The 27,204-nt window shown below is 32.5% G+C and overlaps 2 protein-coding genes across 3 annotated transcripts in view; one reads left to right on the top strand and one right to left on the bottom strand.

Annotated features, from left to right (window-relative positions):
• LOC111048257 (basement membrane-specific heparan sulfate proteoglycan core protein) overlaps positions 1-13,438 on the top strand; it is a 259,916-nt gene extending 246,478 nt beyond the window's left edge. Inside the window, 2 exon segments of the mRNA XM_039422952.1 lie at positions 6,307-6,454; positions 12,362-13,438. Coding sequence (XP_039278886.1) covers positions 6,307-6,454; positions 12,362-12,443 — 230 coding nt within the window. The 3' untranslated portion in view covers positions 12,444-13,438.
• On the bottom strand, positions 12,394-26,958 carry LOC111048264 (esterase E4). Of its 2 annotated transcripts, none has more exons than XM_039424994.1 (10): positions 26,845-26,958; positions 23,558-23,698; positions 23,046-23,190; positions 21,973-22,158; positions 20,232-20,431; positions 17,697-17,853; positions 16,751-16,941; positions 16,273-16,414; positions 15,460-15,595; positions 12,394-14,827 (listed from the first exon to the last, which is right to left on the bottom strand). In XM_039424994.1, the coding sequence occupies exons 2-10, from the start codon at positions 23,633-23,635 to the stop codon at positions 14,659-14,661; spliced, it is 1,404 nt and encodes a 467-aa protein (XP_039280928.1). In that variant the 5' UTR covers positions 23,636-23,698; positions 26,845-26,958; the 3' UTR covers positions 12,394-14,658. The 2 variants fall into 2 exon arrangements, with proteins under 2 accessions (XP_039280928.1, XP_039280927.1); XM_039424993.1 differs by lacking the exon at positions 26,845-26,958 and adding an exon at positions 24,513-24,925.
• Between the last annotated feature and the right edge of the window lie 246 nt (positions 26,959-27,204).

The raw sequence follows: 27,204 nt of genomic DNA, 5'->3' as shown, positions 1-27,204 counted from the left end.
ATTCTTCATTTGCTTGTTCGTGTTCTTTGAGTAGTTCTTTACTTGCTTTCCTTAATTCTTCATTTTTTTGTTTATTGTCTTCCTTTAGTTCTTCTCTGGCTTGTTTGTCGGCTTCCCTTGCCTGTCTGATTTCTTCCCTCCACTGTCTATTGTCTTCTTTTAATTCTTCCTTCATTTGTTCATACATCTTGGCTATTGCTTTCAGGAGGGTGTCCATATCCATTGCGGGATCGGGTGTATGGCGAACGGTTATCTTCTGGTTCTTCATCCGAGCAACAGTGCGAGAAATGGGGGTTCCTGTTTCTGGGGCGTCATCGTCCGTATGCTCTCCCGATGTTTCGTCCTCCAGCTCTTGGACTACCAACGGATCCTCCACTAGAATGCAGCTCTCCTCCACCTGTGTCGAAGATAAATCATCCAGTACATTGGGATGGAAATCGGCGGATGCGGTGGCGGATGCGGATGGCGGCGAACAACCGGGTGAGATGTCCTCGGTGTCCGACAGACTTGGATTGACCTGGTCGTTTCCTGCCATGGTTTGTGAGAAAATAATGCGACGAACGTGTGCGGTGAATAAAAAACGTGAAAGTGTTGTGATATACAAAATAATTGGTAATGGATCCAATAGAAATTGTTATAGCGCAGTAGTGAGTGAAATACAGAAAAAGTGGTTTAGCAATGTGTTCAGTGATAAAATGAGTCAAGTTAGCAATATCGTTAACATAAAAATTACACGAACATACAGGATACACAGTGAACACTTATGCGGTAATACAGGTACGCCTCTTATAATTTATTATTACTATTATTATAAATATTTTACTCTTATAATTTCTTGCCGCAATTCTATATATAGGCTAGTGTTCTTTGCAAAATTTTATATAAAAGCAGTGATGCTCTGCTTGAATTCCACAATATATCCGTGATTTAATTTTACTTCCCTCTTTATGTTTTTAAAAAATTTAAAAATATAAATACTTCAATCCTCTTTTCTGTAAATTTTATAAATTGTTTCAATATAGACCTAATATTCTTCAAATAATATGACCTTTCTTATGATATCTCTTATACCTATGACTTATAGTATGACCAATTTTCGAATAACACAATAATAAAATTCTGAGTTCGATTTTTTCTCTAAAAATTCATCAATCGATAAATTTCTTTTCCGTTCAAAAATTGGGTATGGTACTTCTTGTTATTTTATATAACAGTGAACAGTCAATATTAAATTCGAAAAAATTCACAACCATGAATTTTTCAAAAAAAATTTTCCCGTTGTCAGCGCTATAGTATACTGAGCAACTAAATAATCCTCGCAGTCGATTATCCACCTCTTCAATGCCTATCACTGTTGGGCGCCAAATCATGTGGAGCGTGATTTTACTCGCCTCACATATGTAGAGAGATTTGCCAAATCATGTAGTGCTATATTTAAATGCCTCACGTTGGGCCGGCAAATCATGTGGTGCGTTTTTTAACGGCTTCACACATGTAGAGTGAATCTTGTACTGAGTCAATGGTGTAGCGGCTATAAATTTTGTAATTGCGTGCGTGGACGCTGAGTGAACACCAGACTGATTGACTCACTACAAGACTCAATACAATTGTCGGAATCGCGGGAGGCCTAAACGCTCGCTCACCCTTGATTCCTCTAATGACAAATTGTATAATGATGAAATTTTTTATAAGCAGTGTAGCGATCGCTAAACACTGAATACGGATACCTTAAAATTATTACCTGTGAAGAATGAGCATACAAAATCATACAGGTCGAGCAAAAATCCCGATGTAGCTAATTTACGGGACTGCGTCTCTAATAAGTTCTGAAGGATTAAAAAATATGGTATTTGAACCAAATATCGTTCAGAATATATTTCGAGAACAGAGTCTTGTCGGGTTTTAAGCTCTATTGTAGGAATTTATATGATCTATGGCTGCCTCTGCTGTACAATTGATGCATTCGTTCCTAAGTCGAGGTAGGTAACAGATAAAAGCTGATGTATGAGCAGGTAAGGACAAAGAACAAATATCTCGATCTGACCCCACTCGCTACATCCACTTAGACCTGTTCCAATATCCAGCTTGATTCAATTATTCCAATGATCGTATTTGATCGGTTCTTGATGATATAGAACGTATCAGACACAATAATGACAGGCTTAAGAAATAATCGAACTCAGAAAGCGAATTAACAAAACTGAAATATATTACAATAAAATATGCAATCATACAGTGCAGGTTCAGAATTTGATTTACAGGTTGATAATAATTCGGCATTAACAGAATAGTTAAAAATTTTCTTGTGCTTGCATGATACCATGCGTGATTCGACAGAATTTTACAATTGATAAGATCTAACAGTTTGAAAAAATAGTGAAAAATGAATTATAGAAAATATTTTTTAAAATGTTCGGGGTCGTGGTTCAGGCAGCGGAGGATAGTTAATCAACTACAAATTCTTATAAATTTAATATGAATAAATTCTAGGCTCTTAAGTGCTAAAGCGCTTGTCGGCGTGGCCAATAATTTAACGAAGAAAAATTTATGTTTTTCTGCACTGAAATATTTTCGAAGCGTAGATTGGGGCCCCTTTTAAAACTTATAACTCACGTGAATTTCCTTGGCGGTCGTGGTTTTCTTCTTTAGATCAAAAATCGTTTGATCGGCGGCAATCCAGGCTTTGGTTTCAGCACGTGGGGAATTTTAATTTAAATATCTCCTTCACCGAATTAATTAAGGGATAATTTACTTTAAGCTTTTAAATTTATCAATTGATGAAAACAGAAATTTACAAATAACAAATAGATTGGCCTAAAGTATCGGCTCACAAATAGAACATTTAAAAATCGAACAAGAAATTTTACAAATAGGTCTTTGGTAACTATGAAAGAGATCTACACGGTAAGGATTTCAAAAGGGAAGTGCTGCTCTTTTCTCTAAGCTTTTAAGCTAGACCTTGCTTCTCAGAATCTCAATGTAATAATTTGCATAAAAATTTGCCATTGGTAGAACGCTTGTGACGTAAACATGACGTCAGTGGCAAGTAGTAGAATACAATTCCTTTAATTACAATAATGATTCAATTTAGGTAATCCTTAAAACTGCTTAATCTTCTAGACATAGTTCCTCTCATACAATGTACACGTGCTAGTGTAACTGATAAGGCAGGGTTGGTGTCTGATAATAGATTAACATGTGTTGCTTTCAAACGATCACCGTCTTGGTGCTATTTCTATGCACTGTGATTGGCTTAGACCTGCCATAGAGATTTAATTACCATGTGGTTCAGTTGAATTAAATTATTAATAAATTAATATTCTTGTACAATTTTTATTAGGTTTGAGATTATTATAATTAATTTCTGCCATTTTATCAATAATATAATTTCATGCTATGACCTATTTAGTTACAATAAGACCTGACGTATAATATAATTTCTTAAATAATAAATAATTTCAACGATAACACATACATTTTATTTATTTTTTTTTTTTTTATTTGAAATTCTTGATCCTTTATGGATAGTTTTGATTTTTAGAGATGGTATTATATCTTACGTGAAGCCAGCGTGACATTTGACGATACTTCGAATCAGTCAGCTGCGTTCGAACTGTTTTAAAAACATCTGATCGATAGTAAACAAAGTGTAACCTCAAAATCAGTGAGCGATTCATAAATAGTTTGTGCTTTATTCGCAAAATAATTATAATTTTATTGAATAATTTTCCTAGAAAAATATTCAGTACAGAACGGTACTCCTATCTAATATACAGTTATTGATAAGTAAGCTTTATCGCTCGGTCGCTAACTATTCCTTTAGCAAAGTCCTTCATTTTAAAAGGTAATCACAATTTTTCTCTCTTTTCATGAGATCTATTTGAAAAATTCATCACAATAGGTACTAAAATAATAAACCTCATTCCGAATCACTTTTCTCAGGGACAATAAGGTCAGCGGAAAAATTAAACTGGATATAAAAAACTGGACATACAGTAATTTCTTCTTCCATTTAGATATATGACTCGAGATTTCTGCTCCAGCATTTTTTATTTTTTTTTTCATTAGTTTTTTCATTTTTCAGTGGACTCGCTTACCTTTATTTTGAGTACCTATTCCTCTGTTTTCTTCCTTCCCCCCATTTCTCCCTTCCTTTTTTCCTCATTACTTCTCTTCTCTTCTTTGCCTGCCTATTACATGGGAAACCATAGTTGGCTAGGTATCTTCCTCTCTTTTTTCTCTTCTCCAACACACCCAAACACTAAGCCCATGGTTTTTTATATTTGTAACATTTTATTGTGTTTTATTTGTTTCGTAAATCTTTGTAATTTTGTTTTGTCTTGTTTTGTGTGTTTTTAATAAATTGAAATTGAAAATTGAAAATATTGCCAAAAGATTTCTTAGTGCGCCTCTAAAGGGCCAACTGAACATACCTACCAAATTTGAACGTTTTTGGTCCGGTAGATTTTTAGTTATGCGAGTGAGTGAGTGAGTGAGTGAGTGAGTGCCATTTCGCTTTTATATATATAGATAGTAGGTATTGATTTGGTACACAATGCATACCATTCAGCCGCTCTCCTAACTTTAAAATTCATTGGAGACCAAAATACGATCTCCCGACTACTTTTGCTAATTGAAAAAATAATTTCAATTATTTCTGAAAAACATTCTCGCTTTCACCAACTACTTATCTTTTGAAACAAAAATTTCTAGCATGTCGAAAATTTCATGTTTTCTGCTCGAAATGTCTTGACATTGACAAACATAATCATTTATTAAAAACTATAAGTCGGATAAAAATGATCCAGACACCCAATAGAAAGGAGACATTCTCCGCGTTATTTTGATATAAAATTATTACGCATTACGACGCCTCATGATTTTGAGAGAAGTAATTTTCATAAAAAAAAACTTCGCGATGTTTCCAATTTCATCATAAAAGTTAAATTTCCTTTTAATCCTTCAACCCTGAGCTTTTTTAGCACTACTAGGATATCGGGGATGATATTCTACATCCAATTCTGACGTTGAATTGGAAATTTGAGAAAGTTGCAATTTTACACGATTTGGCAACCCTGTAATTTCTTCGGATGGAGGGCCAAGTCTCAACTTATTTTACACAAACTATAGATGTCAAAAGAACCAATAAGAAAAGGATTATTTTCAAAAAAAATCTTCTCTGGTTGGTTCTCGTGAAAATCAATCGTGATTCAGTTATTTGTGCAACTAGTGCGCAAAGTGACAGTTTGCTGCATCGAAAGAAACGTTTACGCACGAGCCGTAGACGAGGCTTCTCACGCATGAATAATGGTCTCGTACGCACGAATAATGGTTTCTTGAGTGTAGCAGAGGAACTTTTCGCACGTATTTCACATTAGATTTTTCCTACAGTTACCATTGAATATGAAAAGTGGGTAATTATGGGTAAAATTCCCTGAAATCCATCAAATGTTTTTCTGTGTAATTTTATTATTAATAAAAACCTTAATTTATTATAATTGAATAATAATAAATAAATTATAATGATTAGTAATTCAATTGAAAATCGGACTGCTTGAAGGGGGTTTATCTTATGTAAGCATTGAAATGACTATAGTGAGGTCCACCTAATAATGACAGTATTTGATAAATTTTGATGTTGCTATCCATGTCTATCGTTCGACAAAGTAGGTAGTACTATCCTTTTCTAGCTTCACAACGAAGCCAAATCTGTTTTTGACAATGTAGAAATATAATTAATAAAGGCACATAATAAATAGGCAACGCTGTTCTCCACTGCCATTACAACGTGGACCTCACTATACCACAGTCAGTGTTACCAACTTAATTTTGATTTTCCTGCACTGGTGCTCCAAATAACCTACTAACTATTTTGCGTTGTCATGCTGCAAATCTGGAGTACGCCAAGTAATACTTTGCGCACTAGAGCGGAAAAGTGATTCTTTGCGGCCTGCATTCAGTGCAGAAATGGTCACTTTTCAAGATATCTGAAGGAAAAATATACTTTCTTGGTGAATGGAGGCAATATATTTGATAAGGATCTAATTTATCATTATTAACAAGATTAAAAAATGAATATTATAGCAGATACACTTAGATTACTTTAATCACAGCTACCTATTATAGAAGACGGTGAAAAACAAAAAGTTACAATGCCTTCCTATCATTTCCTCTGACTTTAAACCGTGAATCTCACTATCATAGATTATTTTTTCAATCTATGTGAAATTGTATCTCGCAATGTATATGATGATGTTTGATGTTGATTATTTGAATTCTAAAATCTTCATGACTGTTTGAATGCAGGAGGACTTCCCGACATTGAAAAAATGACTGACAGGAGGTACACAGATGGACTGGATGGATGCATTCACCTCATACAAATACAGAACTCGGGAGTCATAAATCTCATGGACGAGGCTGTTAGTGGTGTCAATGTGGGACGATGCACGAGGTAACCAATCATAGTCACACCAATTTCACTAAATTTCACCTTATCACTAAAAGCAAAAACAAGTAGGAGATGGCTCATTTTGAAATTTGAATTGCGATGTGAGTATTGTAATAATTATTGTTTTTGATCTGTCTGTCTTTTCTCAATTAATTTGGCTAAACATTCCACTTCAACCAGATTTGGAAATGGTATATTAGGAGTAGGGTTGCCACCTTTTTTTAAGAAAAATAAAGTACATTGGTAATCACAGGCCTAAAAAATATAGTACATTAGGTTTAAATAAAGTGCATGTCATTTTTACCTGTATATTCAAAAAGTCAGCATTTTGATATACTCACTAGAATACACATTATTGACATGAATATCACTGATTACTATTAGAATCCATTATAATTATTGATAGAATAATTTGATTTATCCAAATAAGAACATAATAATTTATTTTATTTAATCCAAAAAGTTTTAGAGTTGGTCTTCTAAATTCAAAATGTAAGTTATACTCCTTGAAAAAATGCATAATATCTTCTTCTTCTTCTTCTTATTAATGCATAATAAAATCTTCTTCTTATATATAATAAACTCTTCAACAATTTAATCAACTCTAGGCTATTGCAAAATAATTTGAGGTACACAAGATTAAGAAATTTAATGCAAAAATTGCACTCTGGCCAAAGATATGTGTACTTCTCAAAATACAATTTTAAATAATTCATTAAAAACATGAAGCACCCTTTATTTATATGAAATCTTTAAAAGAACGACCGGTTTCAGCTTATTTTAGCCATTTTCAAGTTCAAAAGAAAAATGAATAAATAAAGAAAAAAGTATTGACTAATTTATGTACATATAAGACTATTCTCAATATTATGTTCTATTTCTTGGTTTGCATAATTTTATCAAAAATGGGATTATCTAAATCGAATTGAATGATATTTATCAGTTTATTACTATTTAATTTTGCTGTAGTGTAGATATGAAATCTTCTTTTGCTTCCAACCTTTAAAATCTTCATATGAGCATTCATATCAATATATTTATGGTTTTATTTTATCAAGTGCTCCACAAGGCTGATTATTGTGAGTATTATTTTTTCGATTTTAGAGGTTGAATGTGCTCCTGGAAAAAATAAATAAAGGGTGCTTCATGGTCTTAATAACTTTTATAAGTAGCCCATGCAAATAGAGTATTTTGAATGGATATTCAAAATACAATACATGAATATAATGGAATACAAAATGAGTCTCACATAAATGTGAAATTATATTCAATAGGGGTATTCATGATAGCCAGCTAAGGGTCATATATGCACCATCTACGCTAAACCACGTTTACTCGTAGATATGGTTGCATGTTGCATCTATCATAATATGCTTCATTCCGGGTTCAAACGAATAGCTGATATTTCTCCGGTTTAAATGGAGAAATATCAGCTGCTCGTCTAAATCAGCTGTCGTGATATTTTTTATTTGAATATGCTGTTTTAGTTTTTCGTGAAGCACTACTATAGTGAGGTCCACGTTATAATGGCAGTGGAGAAAGATAGGAGAACAACGTTGCCGATCCTCTGTCTTGTCAATGCCTTCTATAGACAGAAGCTGATACTGGTTTATTAATGTAATATGTTGTTCTTTCTCGTTTAAAATAATCAATTATATTTTATTAAGCAAAAATTATCTTTTTCAATGGTTTATAACCATTGAAAAAGATAGCACTATCCGCTTTTTTGAATGATAGACAAGGATAGCAATACCATTGCTAATCAAACACTGCCATTATAACGTGGTACTCACTATAGAGCTTTGACTTAGCAAATAGCAGGAGTTAGCGAATAACTCGTCTAAATCCAACATCTGAATACCCCAAATGCGGAATTTGTTATTCTGCAAACTTGTGTTATGAGTATTGACAGTTTGTGGGTAACGTGAACCGGCCTTTGTCTTTTTCCTCCTAATCATGTGTGCAATTGTATTGTCATGCTGCATTAATTGGGATAGACCTCATTGGGTGCCATCGTCGTTGGTAATATCGAAGCCAACGATACATGAGCATTCGGTGGAAAACACAACTCTGAGCATTGACGTAACAGCCAGCACAGAAAGTAGCACGACCTCCACACTTTCACCGATGCATCGAACCAAGTACAAGCACGTAGTGGTCAGCACGGACACCGAAGATGGTGTCGACTTCCATGATGAGTTCGACTCGAGCGATAATGACATCTCGGTGAACAGTCACGGCACCTACAAGACCTGGCGACCCAGTATTCTGCTGCCGACCTCCGACAATGAAGAGCCCATCACTCCGCTGTCCAATCACAGTCCACGTCTTTCTGTGACAGGCCACTGTTTGGTTGTGCTTGTCTCGCTCTATGCAAATGCTAGTCTACTCAAACTACTATTGAATGCACAATGTAGTCATTAGGCTAATTACGATAGTGTTAGGTATGCTTATTTGTTAGTGTTAATTAAGGTGAGATACATCTTTGTCCATATTGTTGTTCGGTTGAGATACTAACGTTGTAGTTTATGTTCGTTAATTTGGGTCTTAATTTGTGATGCTCCATCTATAAAGCCCCGCACACACACATCGATATTTGTTTGTACGGTATTTTGCCGTCCTTAAGAATCCTATTAGATTAAACAGATGATTTCAAACAGATGATGTTTGTCAAGCTCCGTTTAATCTGATAGAATTCATAACGACGGAAAAGTATCGTACGAACAAAAATCTATGTGTGTATGCGGGCTCAAGTGTTTACAGGCTCATGTGCAACAAACAAGCGCATTTCACATTTCATCAGCTGATGCTGTACTTATTATATCGGAATTTAATTAGCGTATGGTTCAAACTCTATAAGAAACACATTAAAATAAATGAGACCATGTAGCTTGAATTAAGATTGTTCCGATTAGCGTTGCACTGTGTTGTCGAGCACCCCGGCGTGAGTGATATTTATATTTATAAAGAAGTGGAAAAATGAGAAGAATTTTTGGGCTTCGTTTCAGGTTATTTTTATGAAAAAGACTACTTGTTCATGACGTGTTTTACTTTTTTGTTTATTTTGATAGTAGTTGTTTTATTTGTCGATCACGGACTTGAAAAATGGGTTGTGAGTTGTTAGATCTGTGCTATGTTAAGCTGCGTTTACACCAACGTTATTTACAAAATGTTTATTTTTCCGTGCTTATAGATTATATTAGATTAGCTTGACAAACACATATGCTCATCATGTGTGTGACTAGTTATGTTCAATCTAATAGAATCTATAGGGACGGAAAAATAAACAATTTGGTTATAACTTTGGTGTAAACGCAGCTTTAGATTCTATGCTATGTAGTTGGTGCAGCACAATATTAGCCCTGATCTAGAAATGATGAGTGCTGTCAAGAATGCTTGCAATAATACACTATAAGTATTCCTATATGGCTACCATACGAATAAGAAGAATATACTCGTACTATTTCACTAATATTTTAATACATTTGCATAGGCCTTCTATTTTGTTGGCACTGATGGTCGACAATAGTAGTCAATCAATGCTTTTATTATTTTGCTAGTATTCAAGTGCTGTTAGTATGATTATTCAGGCGGTTCTAAAATAAAACTGTCGTTAAAACTGTGGTTTTGACAATTTTAAAAGGATTAATATTCTGATTTCTTCAAAGTGCAGTCGAATAAAGGCTAACAAAAATCACTGATTTGTGTGATATGTTATATTTACAATTCTTTAGTAGGCCCAGCTTCATTTGTTACAATTCCCTATTCCATTATAACAGATTTTGGCTTAATGAAACACTATTAGTGCTATTACACTGTATTAGGCATATGACGGTTACCGAAAAATTAGTCATCCGAAATGGCTCTACCCCCTCTATTTTAATCGACCGGGTAAAGTTCTACTCTATTGCTGGATTCGCTAAATCGGTTTAAGGTAGTGAATTGGTCTCTTTCCACTATTTTATTTACAATTTAAAATAATTATCGACATCGAAGTAATTTTTTTATAAAAACAGTGCATTTCTGGAAAATAACTGATCAGTTAATTAATTTTTGCTTATGGATTTAAAATCGTAATCTCTAGATTATTCACAAACAGCTTGTTATCATAGATATTACATTAGACTGTGTATTGTTTTAGTATTTAATTAAATAAAAAGACTAAGAAATTGTCAAAACCACAGATTTTATTAAAAGTAGAAAGACCGGTTTTGGTTGTTACACCATAATCAACCTCTGATAAACTATTTATTTTATATGAATAATTACAACAATATCAACTTCTCAACTAGACAAAAAGCTTTAGTATATTTTATTTTATTTGAGTTTTAATCTTCTATGACGTAAATACTTGTACATATCAATTTTCTGCCTTGAGATATTTAATGATTAGGATGTATCCTTATGGACAAAGATGTGTATATGATAATCATTATAGTATTAGATTGAATAGATTGAAGGTTTTGATACATTTTTAAGCCAACTAATATTGACTGATGATAAAGAAGATTGTTAAAGTAGGGCCTGTTGAAATATTTATCCTTAAGTTCTGTACCGGTAGTCACTGTTGGCTTGTGTAATTTGTGAAAACCAAGATTACTGAACTACGAGTGTTCCTATAATAATCCACTATTATTATTGTCTCGTTCATTATTTAAATATAATGAGCTCTGTGATTTATTTGTGTAAGGTACTTCTTAAGTTTGAGATTTTATTACTTCTTATGCACATTTACATATTTTTCCTCTCAAAAACGTCTATTCAGCATATTAAATGTTTCCTTTAAATTGAAAAATGGTTGGGTAAAACTCAATTGGTAGCTGTTGTAACTTAATAGCCTGCAGCAATGATATCTTATTGCTCTATTCTGAATTTTTTTTCAATTAAATAACTATTTCATTTCACTCAACTTAACAGAAAAAATACTATTGCATAAAGTTTATTTCAGTCAAGCATATTGTACTATAATGTCTCATGTACCTACTGTAATCGATTTTTCATATAAATTACCCTTCTCAGCTGTAACTTTTCTATTCATTTGAATAGAATCCTTTTACCATTATTAAGTATGGTACTTGACATGAGTTGTTTTCTCCCAACCAAAAATGTTTGTTAATGATTTATTAAAAGTTCTTTAAAGTCATGTAATATTATCTATCAAGTATCTAACATAATTTCATTGAAATGTACAAATGAGCTAAAAACTATTCCCCAAACTCTTTAGATAAGATGTTTGATTATTTCGAAAACAATATTTTTATATTATCTCTCAAACAACACTAGTTCTATTTCTATTTAGAATGAATTTACCAACTTCTTTTCGTTGAATGACGTAAGTTCCTGCCTGTATAAAATTTGTAAATTATTGATTTATCAATGAACGTTTCTGAACAATTTAGCAATAGTTTCATTGGTGGTTACTAGCTTTTTAAGATTGTCATCTAGGTAAGACATAATATTAGAAATAAATATATTATAAATATTATATCAGATAATTATAGTAAGATATAATTGGAGTACCAGTTGTGAAATGTTTTGTAAGAGTATGCAAGTGGTTTCAAGTACAGGAAGTCAATAAAATAATATTGTACAATATGATTGATACTATAATTATACGAACTGTTATGTATTGCGTTGATAATGCTGCATTACAATGGATAGATCTTAATAATAAGAATAGATTATGGTTGTGTAAGATGCATGTAAATAATATTTTATGTAAATATTAAAATGTAAGAAGTACGGTAATAAATTATTATCATCATAATTATAACTCGATGAAAGTTACATATCTACTTTTTTCTAGGATTATGATATTTTGTATGTTCTTGAGTATAACACTTTTCCTTGTTTTTCATCATTTATGTTATTCATGTTTTTCATTATTGTTTCATTGTTTTTTATTTTCAGAAATGATTTTGATGACTATAGCAACGATATTGCTGCTCCAATTCACACCCACATACACAGAGGAGATGTGCAAATTCATTAAGGAGGAATACATTCTAATTTATCATAGAGAATTGTCTAATTATTTGTGTTCATTCTGTGCTCCGGACAGCCAGGTATATATCTATATTTATTCCATCACAATCATCTCATCTAACTACAGACATTTCTAGCTATAAGTTTATTTTGAATAATACTGTTTCTAATATCACCTTTAGTATTGTAATATATTAATATTAGTTGAATGTTACTGCCAGTACTCTAGGCGCCATTTATTATTTTGTGTAACTGTCTTTGTATAAAAATATAGAATTATTGTGATCTTTTTCGGTGCCATAAAGTTGTATTAATTTTTAGTGTATTCAGTATTCATTTCTTTAATTCTCAACAGAAATAGCTTTATCAAATAACAAACAAAAATATAAATAACATTCAGTGTGACTTAATTTATGCATAAAAATGTTATTTAGGTTTGATCATTTAATGTTCATGAACAAATACATTCAGTTTGATTGTATTAACTCAGGAATTCTAAATATTTCACATTGGTTTCATTGATAATTTCCGGTATTAAATGCTACAGATGAACTTGACGTTCATTTTGTTCAGAAAATGTATGTCTAAATATTTCAGTACCCTTCACAGGCGTTTCTTTCTATCTTTGGTTGAATTATTATTAAATTAATTTAGCAATTTCTCTGAATTCAGTTTCATACAACTTATTAGAAGTTGTGTAATAGATATGGCATTCTTTAAATTAAACTCCTCTCTTGTTACTTTTCGCTTATCCAATGAAATCGTTGAAATGTGTCCAATAGTTAGCATTACCGATTACCGTTCACCAATATATAGGTTACATAATGCTATCTTGGATGAATTCTTGAGTTATACTATTTGTCAAAATTAACAATATTACATTCAATCTATTATTGTAGAGTTCAGTTACTGTTCTCTTGTGTTTTTGTAAAGTGTTCTTTAGTGAAAAGACTAATGTAACTTGAGATCCAGAAAACTTTGACAATAAAATTATTATTGATATTTCTTGATTATCAGTATTTGTACTTCCATTTCATCACTTTTATAATTAGATTACTTTTCATTACATTAGTATTTTAGTACTTTCATAATAATTGGGGATACTTTCATAATTGGATTACTTGATGTAATGAATGAAGTGTTCTAGATTTTTTATGTTAAAAAGCTTGGAAGTGATGGGTCTGGGTAAATTTGGAAATAAGAGACTAACAAATAGATATTGGATCAGTATCAACTATTTAACAATTTATTCTATTTATTCCTGACCAACAGGTGAACCTTGCTCCGCAATGGTCTAATTAAAGACTTGATCTACTGAAATCTTGAAATAGGCCAATAACAATCCTTGGTGATTAGAGAATCCTTAGGCAAAATCAGTCCAGTAGTTCAGACGTGATGATGCGTCATTCGTGAATTTCCTATCCCGTACGTGTATAAGCCAGTTCTTTCCTTTATTATAATATAGATGACTTCTGACTCATCATTGAAAAAATAAGAATACCTTTAGCTGTTTCTCTCCTGAATTTGGATACGATTACAAAGTCCGTAACGGGGTTATGTCTTCTAGGTCTTCACTTTCACAATATTTGCAGTCCAAATATTTGAATTATAAATATTAATCTTGAACCTCAAAATTGTTCCAGCAATCAGTTTTTAACTTAATTATGAGTGTAACGCTAGTTCGCTTCCATGGTGCACATTGGGTAACGCTAAATGGACTAGCAAATAATGGCGGTCAGACAAACGTATGTTCTCCTGACCGAAAACTACACAACATTTCGAAGAATTTGGAAATATACAGTGTATATCTATGCATTTGAGACTCATGAGCTATATATTTGTTGTGTATCTGCCATACGCTAAATAAATATACAAACCATATTTTCTAATTTAGATGTTTTATGAAGCTTCATCAGCAAAAGTAAAATACTAATACAGTATTTATTAATACATAGAACATCATTATGGATATGTGTGATGTATGACATGTTTCCGTCAATATTCTCTCATTTGAAATATAAATTTACAACATACTTTCATACTCGACTGGCGTCCCCTTTTTCAATTGGCATATTATTTTTAATTGTTTATCAATATTTTCTCATTTGAAATATAAATTTACAAAATGATTTTATACTCAATTGGTGCCCCATTGGCATGTTATTATGAAGGGAGCTCTATCCAAGGAAACCTGTCCTTATCTACATGTATAGGGGGGAGCATCAGTTTGGGCAACAATATCTATTTGAACAGCAGGGCTCAACTGGAGTTGCACCGTTGTGTGGGAAGTTTGCTTTCATTTCGAAATTTCCTTCTCGGGTTATCGATAGATATTCGAGGTGCCCAGAGTTTGGACTCCAGTTTGTTGTTTCTGCGACTGGGTTTGGATCACTGTAAAATTGAAACATGTTTTTATTCGAGTATAGTATCAAAAATTAAAGGAGTGAAATCAATTATTACTTTCACTTCAATTATTATTTTTGAGTGGCAGTTGAGTCAATCAGTTCTAATTATATTCGCTCTATTGCAGACTTCTCCATGTGTTATTATTATTATAGTTGGAGCTGCTCACCTTAAAATATAGGCCTAAGTGTTAATAATGTAAGATTTACACACTTATTTAACGAATTTCCTTCTGCTATTTGGTGCTTCAGTCAATATTTTCAGTAGCAGAATAAGGTACTTAGTTCTATGTCTATAGCTTTCATTGGTTATTCGATTTAATTATTATCATAATAGTGTTAACATTAGTATCGGATAAGTGTTGATTATATTTCAATTTTCACACGCACCTCCTCTTATAAAGTATTATCTTGTCAAAAAATAATTTATACAATCAAAATAACAATCTCATACAAAACGCTCTGTTTCTGTAATATTTCAACTTTTTATAATGTAGGGTATCTTCTAGGGCTATTCAATATTTTTCAAATAAATCAGCTAGTTTATCTTCTCAACATGCTTTGACTCATGAAGTCATTACCGTATTTATATATTCATCTTCTCCCCTGTTTATAACTCACCCATAAGTTGCAAAGTTTACAATGAATTGAACGATCTTTCGGCTGATTTCCTTATCCTTGTCTGACTCTTTTCCACGGAATTGAGAAAAATATTTCAATGGAAACATATATAAAAGATCATCACCATGACAAGCGCCTGAAAAAATTATGATACAATAAATTAATATGAGTGGAATAACAATAATTTTATCGATCATTGATGAATAATTATGATCGGGAGAGAACAAAATGCTTAGCCCAAAACTGCTTTTCTCCGAAAAATAGGCTCTTTCATCACTTTTAATAATTTTAGCCCAACAGCTTTTTGTTCATTAGTTTTTTTGTTCGAAATTTAACATGGACATTTTGAAATCATTTGGATCAAAACTGAATTAGAATAGAATATAGAAACTTCTTTCTACAACATGGTTAATTTCTATTTGACTGCAAGAAGAAATATAATATATTATACGTATTAGCTTATCGATAATTGGTTATTAATATTGCAATAAAAATGGATTAAGGCGTTTACGTATTATTATTCCAAGAGATAACTCTGTTATCTAATCCAAATAGATTCATCAGTTCATTTATTTATTGGATGGAGTAAACAATACAGTAGTCGGAAAAGAAAAAATAGGCTATTGCCCAAAACTTCTTTAATTTCCTAATTTTGTCTCAATTTGTCCAAATATTATGTAGGTTATGTCCATTATGTAGTTTGCACAATACTATCTTACCGTAACTCAATATTATATCAACTCAACCAAATATCATTATTGAAGTTAATTTGAATTGATACTATATCAACAGGACTGTGCAATTTTAGCTCACCATTCTTGTAGCTCGGGTCCTCTGAAATTACTTGCGAAACAGAAAATAGTGACTCATATCCAAAGTCATAAATATGTATTTTTCCATTGTGTTTTTCTATTGTAGTTTTTGTGCCATTCAGATAATACATATCACTGTAAAGCTGCAAAAAATAATGTATAAATTAGCATCAAGCTATGTAATGATGAACTGTCGGGTATCAATTGGAAACTATACCGCTAAGACTGCAAATTATAAAAATGATTGTATATTAATGTATATACAATTATTTTATACCGTACCATTCATTTATTTATAGAATAAACGAATAACTGAATAATTATGAACACATATATAAATTCATTATTAAATCTTTCGAAAAAATGAAAAAAAAATAATCGCTATTAGATAAATGAATATTCACTAAGAGAATTGCTAAACTACTGTAATGGAGAGCTATTATCTTTTTTAATAATAATATTTATTCATGGTTACTCACATCAGTTAATTGTTGTAGTGTTTTATTGCTTATTGGCTTGTCGCAAAAATATTGTTTCTTCAATTGTAAAGCTCTTTCCTTTGCTTTTGGATCATTTTGAAAATTACCTTCAGATGGAATTATTATGGTAAAATTCCTATCCAATTCCCCCAAAGCAGTATCGAGGTGCATTTTCATTGCTTGCATCAAAACTGGAATTCAAAATGATACCAAACTATATGATTATTTATTTCTTAAAATAACAAAAATCTGGTGTGGCGCACTCACACAACTTTCCTTGCCGTAATTAAAATTGATCACCTGATGCTAGTGTTCACGCGCATCTCAAGTCTACTATTCAAAGATCTGAGCCAGCCGGTGACAGTGCAATAACGCTGGAGACACACGAGGTCTGCTATATCTTCATAGTGAATGATTTAATAGAATCAACAATAATTTGCAATTGAATAATCACATTTTCTCGAATTTGAAGCTTATTTTCAATTTTAGGTGAAAATGTTACTGAACATTAATTGTAGAGATGTTCATGCTCAATATTTTCCACTTTAAATTTTCCGTTTAAGTTGTATCTGGAGCCTAATAATTGGGAATCTAAAATCAAACTCTGCATAGATGAGGCGGAGCTCCTGAAATTTTTACAGATATGGGACTCATATAAGCAATACTTTCCTTACCTATGGTAATAGGGCAAGGAAAGTAAAAATAGCATATAAATTCAGCTTTTTAATTAAATATTAGAAGTGAATACTGTGTAATGTAGATTTGTGTGAGTGATGTTCTATTTTTATGATGCATTCACAGAAATAAAATTATGCAGACTTGCAGACCATAAACAGATCATGATGCAGGAAATGTTAAAACGTGATTCTTCAAAGTTGGTAGAAATGACTTGCGTGACAGCAAGTTTAGAGACTTGAGGTTTCATATCTCTTGGAAATGAGCTTACCTGCTATATTAAAAGTGCCCTCCGAACTTGTGGAGCCCAACATTATGTCCATACGAGAGGTTCTTCTGTAGTAAGACTCCTCAGTGATAAACGCGTTCTCGTTATCATTCGACTCCAAACAAGGAGGAAAAGGTACCGCAGGTACTCCGGGCCATACCTGCAATTCATATGTGAAATCATCATAATGTACTGGAGGAATAATAACTGAATGGTATCATAGAGAAAATAATACTTATTTAAAGGTATTCTTTTGTCTGTGATGGTATCAACTAAATGTGTTTATTTTTAAACCTTAAGCGTTCTCTAGCTACCACCTCAATCACAAGTTTCAAAAATCTGGTGTGGTACACTCACACAACATTCCTTGTTCATTGAATTGTAAGCCTCATTCGTAAACGAGAATAATTTAGGGGAATAACATAATGATGATTGGCGGCTACATATCTAGAACTACAATCACACTATTGTGTATAATTGTTTTAAGAGTACATTTTCCTTTGTGTAAATTATTGTGAAATTCCATGATTTTTTAAAAGTCGTCAAAACAGCTGTTCTACAAATAAAATATGTGTTCTGAATAAATTGCTCTACCTACCTACCTCATGTACGAGAAGGAGGTATCAAAGTCCATTTCTCAAGGATGGGGTGGACCCCCTGTTAGTTTCCCAGGAAGGAGACTCATGCCAGAAGTCAATCGGTTAATTGGGAATGGAGTTATCGTGTTCACAGACATACACACACACGCGCACACACATACACATACATACACAGACCAAAACTCAAAAATCATGTTTTTGGACTCAGGGGACCTTAATTTTTTTTGGAAAGGAAAGTAGAAACAGTATAATAGTTCATGAGTGAGTTCTCTAGCCGTGGGTAGTGGAGGGCTCACTGATTATTCCCAACTCATCCTTTTTACTTTTCTTGCCCTATTACCACAGGTAAGGAGAGTATTGCTTTCCGAAATAAATTAAGGTACCACAATTTCTAAATTTCTATACGTTTCAAGGTCCCCTGAGTCCAAAAAAGTTTTTGTTTGGTATTGGTCTCTCTGTGTGTGTGTGTGTGTGTGTGTGTGTGTGTGTGTGTTTGTGTGTGTGTGTGAACACTATAACTCCATTCTTAATTACCCGATTGACTTGAAATTTTAAACTTGAGGTCCTTATACCATGGGGACACTTACACACCTTATACACACACACACACACACACACACACACACACACACACACACACACCACACACACACACACCACACACACACACACACACACACACACACACACACACACACACACACACACACATACAGACCAATACCCAAAAACCACTTTTTTGGACTCAGGGAACCTTGAAATGTATAGAAATTTGGAAATTGGGGTACCTTATTTTTTTCGGAAAGCGATACTTTCCTTACCTATTATGGTAATAGGGCAAGGAAAGTAAAATTACTCTGAAAACAGTTACGGTATATCAACGTTAGTAGACAGAAGGTTGATCACTCACAGGTGAAAGATTCGAAGTGGTGGGGGGAACGCCAGCGTGACGTCACGTGTAGTAAAAAGTGATAGAGTAACCACACTGAGCATACAGTTTATTCACTGTATCTCCAAATACATCGTCGTTTAATCCCCTCAAGATTGACCTAGAACTTAAAAATTCTCCATACTTATAGCGATTGAATCACTGATTCTAATGATGTTGTTAAATATTTCAAGTTCATTCAACTTGTATGAATAAAGTTAAGTTGAAAGTTTTTCAAGAATCTAAAAACGTGATACGAAAAAGTTAATAAGCTGGAAAAGCGTTAGTAGACAACGTTATACTATTATAATTTCAGATTAACCCATGAAAAATCTTGATAAACCAATGCATTGCAATAAACCGATCCCAATAAATCCGAAGAATTTAATTCATATAAATGCACTGAACACATGCTGCTGGTATCGAGCACATGTTCAAAATATCTCATCCCCGAAATTCACAAGCTGATGTATAGCCAAACTACAAAATATGAACACGACCTAGAAGATGAATAAACCTTAAGGGTTTGAAAGGGAAGGTTAGGAGGTGGGGTTTTTGCTTTTATATGGCAAAATACTTCTATTATTCAAATGTTTTGATAATTATTGTAAAGCAGAAACAGAAATCTTGCATGTCAGAAAATGTTTGTATTATATCATTTGACTATACGTCACCGAATGATTTTCAAGAATGCGATATTCTGCCTAGTCTGTACTACAGCCTACGTCACGGCTGCAGTTTCCCCACTCCAATTGCATTTCAACTAAAATACTATACATGAGTGACCAACCTTCTGTTTATTAACTTTGACGGTATATAATATACACATATACAGTAGTCTGATCGTAGTTTCAAATATGTTGCCGACAATCGTCATCATGTTATTCCCCTAAATTATTTTCGTTTAAAGAATAACCTTCAGTTCAATGAGCTAGGAAAGTTGTGTGAGTGTACCACACCAGATTTTTTAAGAAATGGTGCATTGCATAGGCTATCGGTAGGCCTACTAACCTGCTGGAATTCAGCCAATTTGAATACGAACTCGGAGCCATTAACACCACACAAGCAACTCTTTAGTTCACTGGCTGAGCTCGGAGTACAATTCACCAATCTGCCCATTTCAGCTGTCAGCCTTGCACTCTCAAATCTTGATGTAAACGCCCACGGACAGTCTACTGTGCCACTCAACAGAATGGCTCGCTTTATGATGCCTGGAATTACCAATTAAACGGTAGAATAATTACTAATTTATTCATACAATAATTACATCATCGAAATGATAGGGAGAGGAAAATAAGGTAACCTTGTGCTATTCCTCTCACAAATTTAGGAAAGGTTACACATAGTACGAAATAGGTTAAGTCTTGTAGTTCTTCACTTCACAAAATTTTCAGCCACTAAATATTTTTACAAAGTAGATTTTCACATTTAGATGCTTCAAAACCAACCATAGATGAAATATTTCACATTATTATAACTAAAATAAGAAATATTCACATATTAAAGAATAGTTATTTGTGCAACTAGTGCGCAAAGTGACAGTTTGCTGCACCGAAAGAAACGTTTACGCCCGAGCCGTAGGCGAGTGCGGAATGGTTTCTTGAGTGCAGCAAACGAACTTTGCGCACGTATTTCACATTAAATTTTTCCTACAGTTACCATTGAATAAGAAAAGTGGGTAATTATGGGTAAAATTCCCTGAAATCCATCAAATGTTTTTCTGTGTAATTTTATTATTAATAAAAACCTTAATTTATTTAAAATTGAATAATAATAATTGAATTATAATGATTAGTGATTCAATTGAAAATGTATGTGACAGCTTGAAGGGGGTTTATGTTATGTAAGCATTGAAATGACTATAATCAAGGCACATAAGGGCAAGGCAATGCTGTTCTCCACTGCCATTATAACGTGGGCCTCACTATGAGTGTTACCAACTTAATTTTGATTTTCCTGCACTGGTGCTCCATATAACCTACTAACTATTTTGCGTTGTCATGCTGCAAATCTGGAGTACGCAAAGTACTCACTTTGCGCACTAGTGCGGAAAAGTGATTCTTTGCGGCCTGCAATCAGTGTAGAAATGGTCACTTTTCAAGGTATCTGTAGGAAAATAATTTTGCAGATAATTAAACATCGATAAAATGCAAAAGAAAAATAATTCGCTCAAATCAATTCACTTTATTTATTCCATTTCATTTATTATACGTTTTACAATCATTACTAATGAATAAGTCTCGAGTATCATTTTTTGAAAAAGGACTCCTATTTTACCCATTCATTATAGCAGATTAGTAGGACAACCTCACTGTAAAGTTTGATCTTACATAGATCTAATCAATTGTATTATTATCAATTTCTGTCAAGCTGAGATTACTTCATATATTTTTTTTAATAGAATTACTAGCACCCTTCATGCTTTATTCGAAGACACGACCAGTTTCGGCCAATTTTATGACATATTATCGAGTGTCCAAAATCAATTTTATTGCCAATTTTTGATACTTGAAAAATCACAGAGTTCAGTATTCAACAGATGTTGACTTGTTCCTGTTCCTCCGAGTTTTATAGCATTAAGATTCATTGTAAATAGTCAGCATTCTTTATAAATATATAGCCTCAAAGATACCTTTCAAATAATGCATGATAACATTCAAGAGTAAATTTCACTGTAAATATGACCAATATGGTCACCACTTGGAACAGTTGAATATCAATTTTCATGCAGTGCAATATTTATTCTACATACCGAAATTCCGTGGTGCTATGATTTGATAATGGGCGCTTGCAGCCCCAGAACTTTGACCCATCACAGTGATTCTGCAATCATCTCCTCCAAAATTCCTACTGTTCTCTTTCACCCATTTTATTGCTAATGATTGATCCTTCAGTCCATAGTTTCCAGAGAAATTTTTGTGATTGAAACTTGCAAATCCTAAAAATAATAATTAACTTTATATGTAGGTATTATTAGTTTGCATCTCGTATACATAGCCTGATGTGAATTTATAAGGATAGCTCTATATTTGCTATCTGTTAATAATCTGCTCTCAATTCATTATTATTTCATTCTCTCTTGATATTGGAAAGATTTGAATTGATTTGTTTGACTGCCTTTATTTTTCCTTGGAGGGAACCAAATAAAGTATCTTTCCTTAACCTTAAACAACTTTATTTTTATAAAAATTAAAAATACTTTGGTTGAAAATTTTTCTTCTGAATCAAATAACCTTTCGAATTATATAAATATTTCCAATATAATAAACATTGGATTTTATTCACCCTTTAAATTCTAATTTAATATCATTATCCCTCCTATACAAAATTCTAATACTAGACGTACAACTAATACGTACAAACAACATACGTAGATATAGCTGCGTTTACACCAAAGTTATTAACAAAATGTTTATTTCTCCGTCCTTATAGATTCTATTAGATTGAACACATAATATGTTCATCATGAGTATGATAAGTTATGTTCAATCTGATAGAATCTATAGGGACGGAAAAATAAACATTCTTTTGATAACTTTGCTGTTAAGCTGTAAACGCAACTTTGCAATTGCATTTCCTGAATGAAACTTGAAAAATTAATCAATTTGGAAATATACATAAGAATTTATAAATCATCAATAATTGAAAAAAATTAATAAAAGAGGGATAATTGAAAAGTTTTGAAGTAAGAATTAAAAGAATGAAACAAATTTTAAATATTCTACAAATTTTATAACAATTTATATTTTTAAACGGTTTTTATAACATCTGAAATTTCAGTGGTACCGTAGTCCTTTACATAAAACAGAATAATTTCATACTCACCTAAAAACCCAAGTCTGTAATTTAGAATAACTAGAACAACATCTTGTGTGAGTATTTTGTTTGATCCATAAGAATCCGTACTGGCGTACCCATTCGTAAAGCTTCCTCCGTAAAAGAAAATGATCACAGAATAATTCCCTTTCGACTAAAATAAAAAATATTAATCATAATTTGTTCTGTATATGCGGTATCTATTTATTGTAATTTATCAATACAGGAGTGGAAATATAACACTATCATACATTATATACAAACAATTGAATATGTAACTTTTACGAAAATCTGCGATAATGGACCATACTCATTTCTTGAAAGGATAATGTGTTAACTAACTCTACAATTACAAACCAATAATCCTCTTAATGAATGTTAAAATCAGTTGCTCATACATAGAACTTCGAAATAAATAAATTTTAAATAAGTACATTTATAAATTATCAGTTTATGGGAACTTGAATAAATTATATCAATTTCAAATAACCACATGAATAACACAATGTAGGCCTACTTACTGAAGGTGTATAAACAGACAAGTATAAACAGTCTTCACAGCCATCAAGTTTTCCAGGGTTAGAAATACTGTTTTGCATGCATCTGTTTGGCTCTTTGGATCCGTCCAGTACTCCGTGCCATTTCCCAAACGGCTCTGGATCCTGTTTTTCAAAATAATTAGAGAACATAAGAGGAAAAAAGAGAATAAAACCATTACCGTATGAGGAAAAATTATTAAAATTTGACGCTCAAATCTTCAATTTTTTAAACGTAGTATATGAAGTGAAAAGTGCATTGTAATTAAATTATTCAATTACAATCATAATTTTATAACTTACACTCAGGACCATGTATATCAAAGTTGATACTTGGCCGCATCATAAATAAAGCATTCAGGTGGATCATTCTCGAGCATTTCCTTTTGTAGCTCCAAGCCTCTCCATATTGTAATGTTATTGCGCAGTTATTGCAATGTCTAATTTGGATATTGAGCGAGAGATATAAAATCTTACAATATTTATTTATCCATTATCATTTATTATAATACTAGAAATTGCTTGGAAAAATTGTTTGAATTATAATATTATGCTACCATGACACCAATATGGGTTGATATTTAAAATCTATTCTTATATTGTTATAAGTGATGTTATTATTAGAATGGAAAAAATAAATAAGAATACTATTGTCAAGTACATTTCCAAATTCAGAAACATTTTCAATTATTCTCAATTTTTACAACTAACTGTAGGTTTAAAATTGAAAAACAAGCGTCTTCCAGGTGAACTTGAACTTGGTTCATTACTGGTGTCTTAGTGCTATTGATATTGACTTATAATATTAGATATAATTATTGATATATTATATCATCCCTGCCCAAAAATCAGTTATTCTGATCTAGTTTTCAGTACGTATTAGAGAAGTGTTTTACAAACAGTTGTTAAAAAAAAAACTTTAAAAAAACTTTTTTTTTACCTCGAATCTGCGGGAACCAATGGGTGGTTTAGCATATGGAATACCGCAGTAAGCCTCTATTGTGCGGTTATTTTCAGTTTGCATAAAAAATCCTCTCACATCACCAGAGTAGGTTGTTACTACAGGTGCTACATGTGCAGAATTAGTTACGCTTTGAAAATTCAGGAGAAACCCGAAAACAAAATAGATTATTACGCACATATTGAGCTCGTGGGAATCCATATATATCACAGTGCAAAATGTATTGTTCAATATGGAGTAGCACTATAAAAATATACAACCCTAAATATTCTACCTCAACCACGTATGAACTCAAAGTGAAATTCCTTGTTTCCAATGAAGCAGGTATAGAGTAATTCATTAATTCACAATAATATCTGAGACTAATTTTAAAACGTTCAAAATGCACGTTCTATATTGAATTTGACAAGTGAGCTACACGTTCAGAATAGTTCATTTCATGGCAATAACAATTATTGTTATGTTTTTGTAAATTTTTACTATCTCTTCCACTAAAATAGCTTAGTTCAAGATCATTTTATGAGAACGGTTCTATCTTCAAAGTTTCAAGATATATGAAGATATTGTTATGAAATGCATATAGGAATACGGCTTTGAAACTAGAACCAACCACTTCTATAAGTTTGTATAAAGGTAGACGCACACAGATCGTCATCGGACGGACGGCATGCATGGGAGGATCAGACGATTAGATTTGATACATTGTTTTTAATTGGAGTGTGCATACGTATCCGCATCGTATAGGTATGCGCACTCCAATTGAAAACAATGCATCAAATCTAATCGTCTGAACCGTCCGATGCGTGCCGTCCGTCCGATGACGATCTGTGTGTGCCTACCTTAAGTTGTTTATCTTGAAAGTTTATGAGTTCAAACTGTTTCAAAAGCTTTGTTATGAACAGTACTTTTTTAGTATAGGGAGCCCATCGTATTCCGCAGTATCCTATACTATTAAACGAGCAATTTCTGTTTATATGTTTAGATGTTTGCATTTCACCGGATCTCAAAAACGGCTCTAACGATTCTCACGAAATTCAGAATATAGTAGGTTTGTTTATAATATAAAAATTCGATTGCACCAGGTCTCATCCCTGCGAAAACTCGCTGAAGGACATTAAAAAGATAATTATTATTCATCCTTGGAAAAACAGCTGATAATAATTATTTCGTCGTCTGTTGATGATGGAAGTGAGTGAGCGAGTTCATGTGTGTGGAACTGTGTCAAAATTATGACTCAGCTGTTGAACTTTTGTACTCATTCAATCAGGTACTTAGTGCCGGTTGCAAAAAAAACGGGTTATTTTCAATCCTGATCAACTCCAGTAGATCCATCTTTTTGGAATGGTCTTCTCTGATTTGGTTCACGTGAAATTAATCAGGATTAAAATTTAAACGGCTTTTGTGCAACCGGGCCTTTGTGAGGGAAATTTTTGCATTCCTCTGGGAATTAATCTCAAGTTACTGTGATACATAGAACATTTCTGTATTAATTATAAATATTATTATAATTTCTGCTTTCGTAATAATTTTGTTATGCTTTTGTACTCCAGAGCGAAGCTCGGCCCCCGATATTAACATAATTATTAATGCGGTAAAAATATGAGGAATCCGCATTGAGGGTTTCAATAATTCTATTCGGTAGATGCAATACGATATACAATGTTTATAAATAATAACAATAATCGAAGAAGTCAAAATAGCGTGTATTTCAATATTTCCCTAAAGACATTATTTAATGCCTGATTGGAGTTAGTCTGCCTGATTAAGTTAATTATAACACTTTGAACTAAAAATTTGAAGCCACCTCACTTTTCAAATTCATATCCAATGGCTATTAGTAGGCTATGCCGATTTTGGACACATCGCATATAATTGCTTCTAGGTCATAAATGTAAAACAGGGCCTAATTCCCTAATTTCGAAAAAAAGTCATGTGAAACTTGAGCCTGAATAACTTACTCACTTGGTTCACATGATAAAAATATTCATCAACATAACACAGAATACAGCGAATAACACAGATAATAACACAATAATACAGATAATAATGAAGGAATAATTATTATAAAAAATCTCTTATCAAGGCTGTATCTCGATTATTTTCAAAAAGGTTCGGAGGTTTGAAAATCATGAAAACCTATTTCCAGCATGATATGACAATCGGTGATCAAAAGTCCCTTTCATATTTCATTGTTACCAAGCTGAATAGGATGTTTTATAAACTAGGAATAGATGAAAAATGAATGTATGTAACAGGCCCTTTTTCTCATTCGAATATATTCATATGAGAGAAAGATATCGAATTCACTCACTCAGGATATCCAGAAGGTGGCAATACTAAATCGATAACTTTTTTAATAAGTTTCTCCTTCAAAATTCTATCACTTGACGTAGTTGATGTGAGTGATGGAGTAGCATTAACCTGCGGAAAATTAAAGAATATCACGCAATCAGTAAATTATCATCAAATGCGACAATATTTGAAATTTTAGGACACTGTTTGTATTAAAATATTTCATTACTCCATTTACCACCATGGTGTTCGTTATAATCTTCCTGCGGATGAAAACTGTGAAAAATGAATGAATGTATTGTGTAAGAAATTCTGACTCTATGAAAATATTTATTATTTATTAATAAATGATAAATTATCGATAATATACAGTTTCTAG

This window comes from Nilaparvata lugens, chromosome 3 (genome assembly GCF_014356525.2).
Source record: "Nilaparvata lugens isolate BPH chromosome 3, ASM1435652v1, whole genome shotgun sequence".
Classification (NCBI taxonomy): domain Eukaryota; kingdom Metazoa; phylum Arthropoda; class Insecta; order Hemiptera; family Delphacidae; genus Nilaparvata; species Nilaparvata lugens.
This window is presented reverse-complemented; position numbering and strand designations above follow the sequence as displayed.

Coding starts and splice junctions, on each gene's coding strand:
- LOC111048264 (XM_039424993.1), bottom strand. CDS start 24,734: ATGGATTCCCACGAGCTCAATATGTGCGTAATAATCTATTTTGTTTTC. Junction 20,432..21,972: donor CATAGCACCACGGAATTTCG/GTATGTAGAATA, acceptor TGGTAATTCCAG/GCATCATAAAGCGAGCCATT. Junction 16,415..16,750: donor CACTACAACAATTAACTGAT/GTGAGTAACCAT, acceptor TATTTTTTGCAG/CTTTACAGTGATATGTATTA.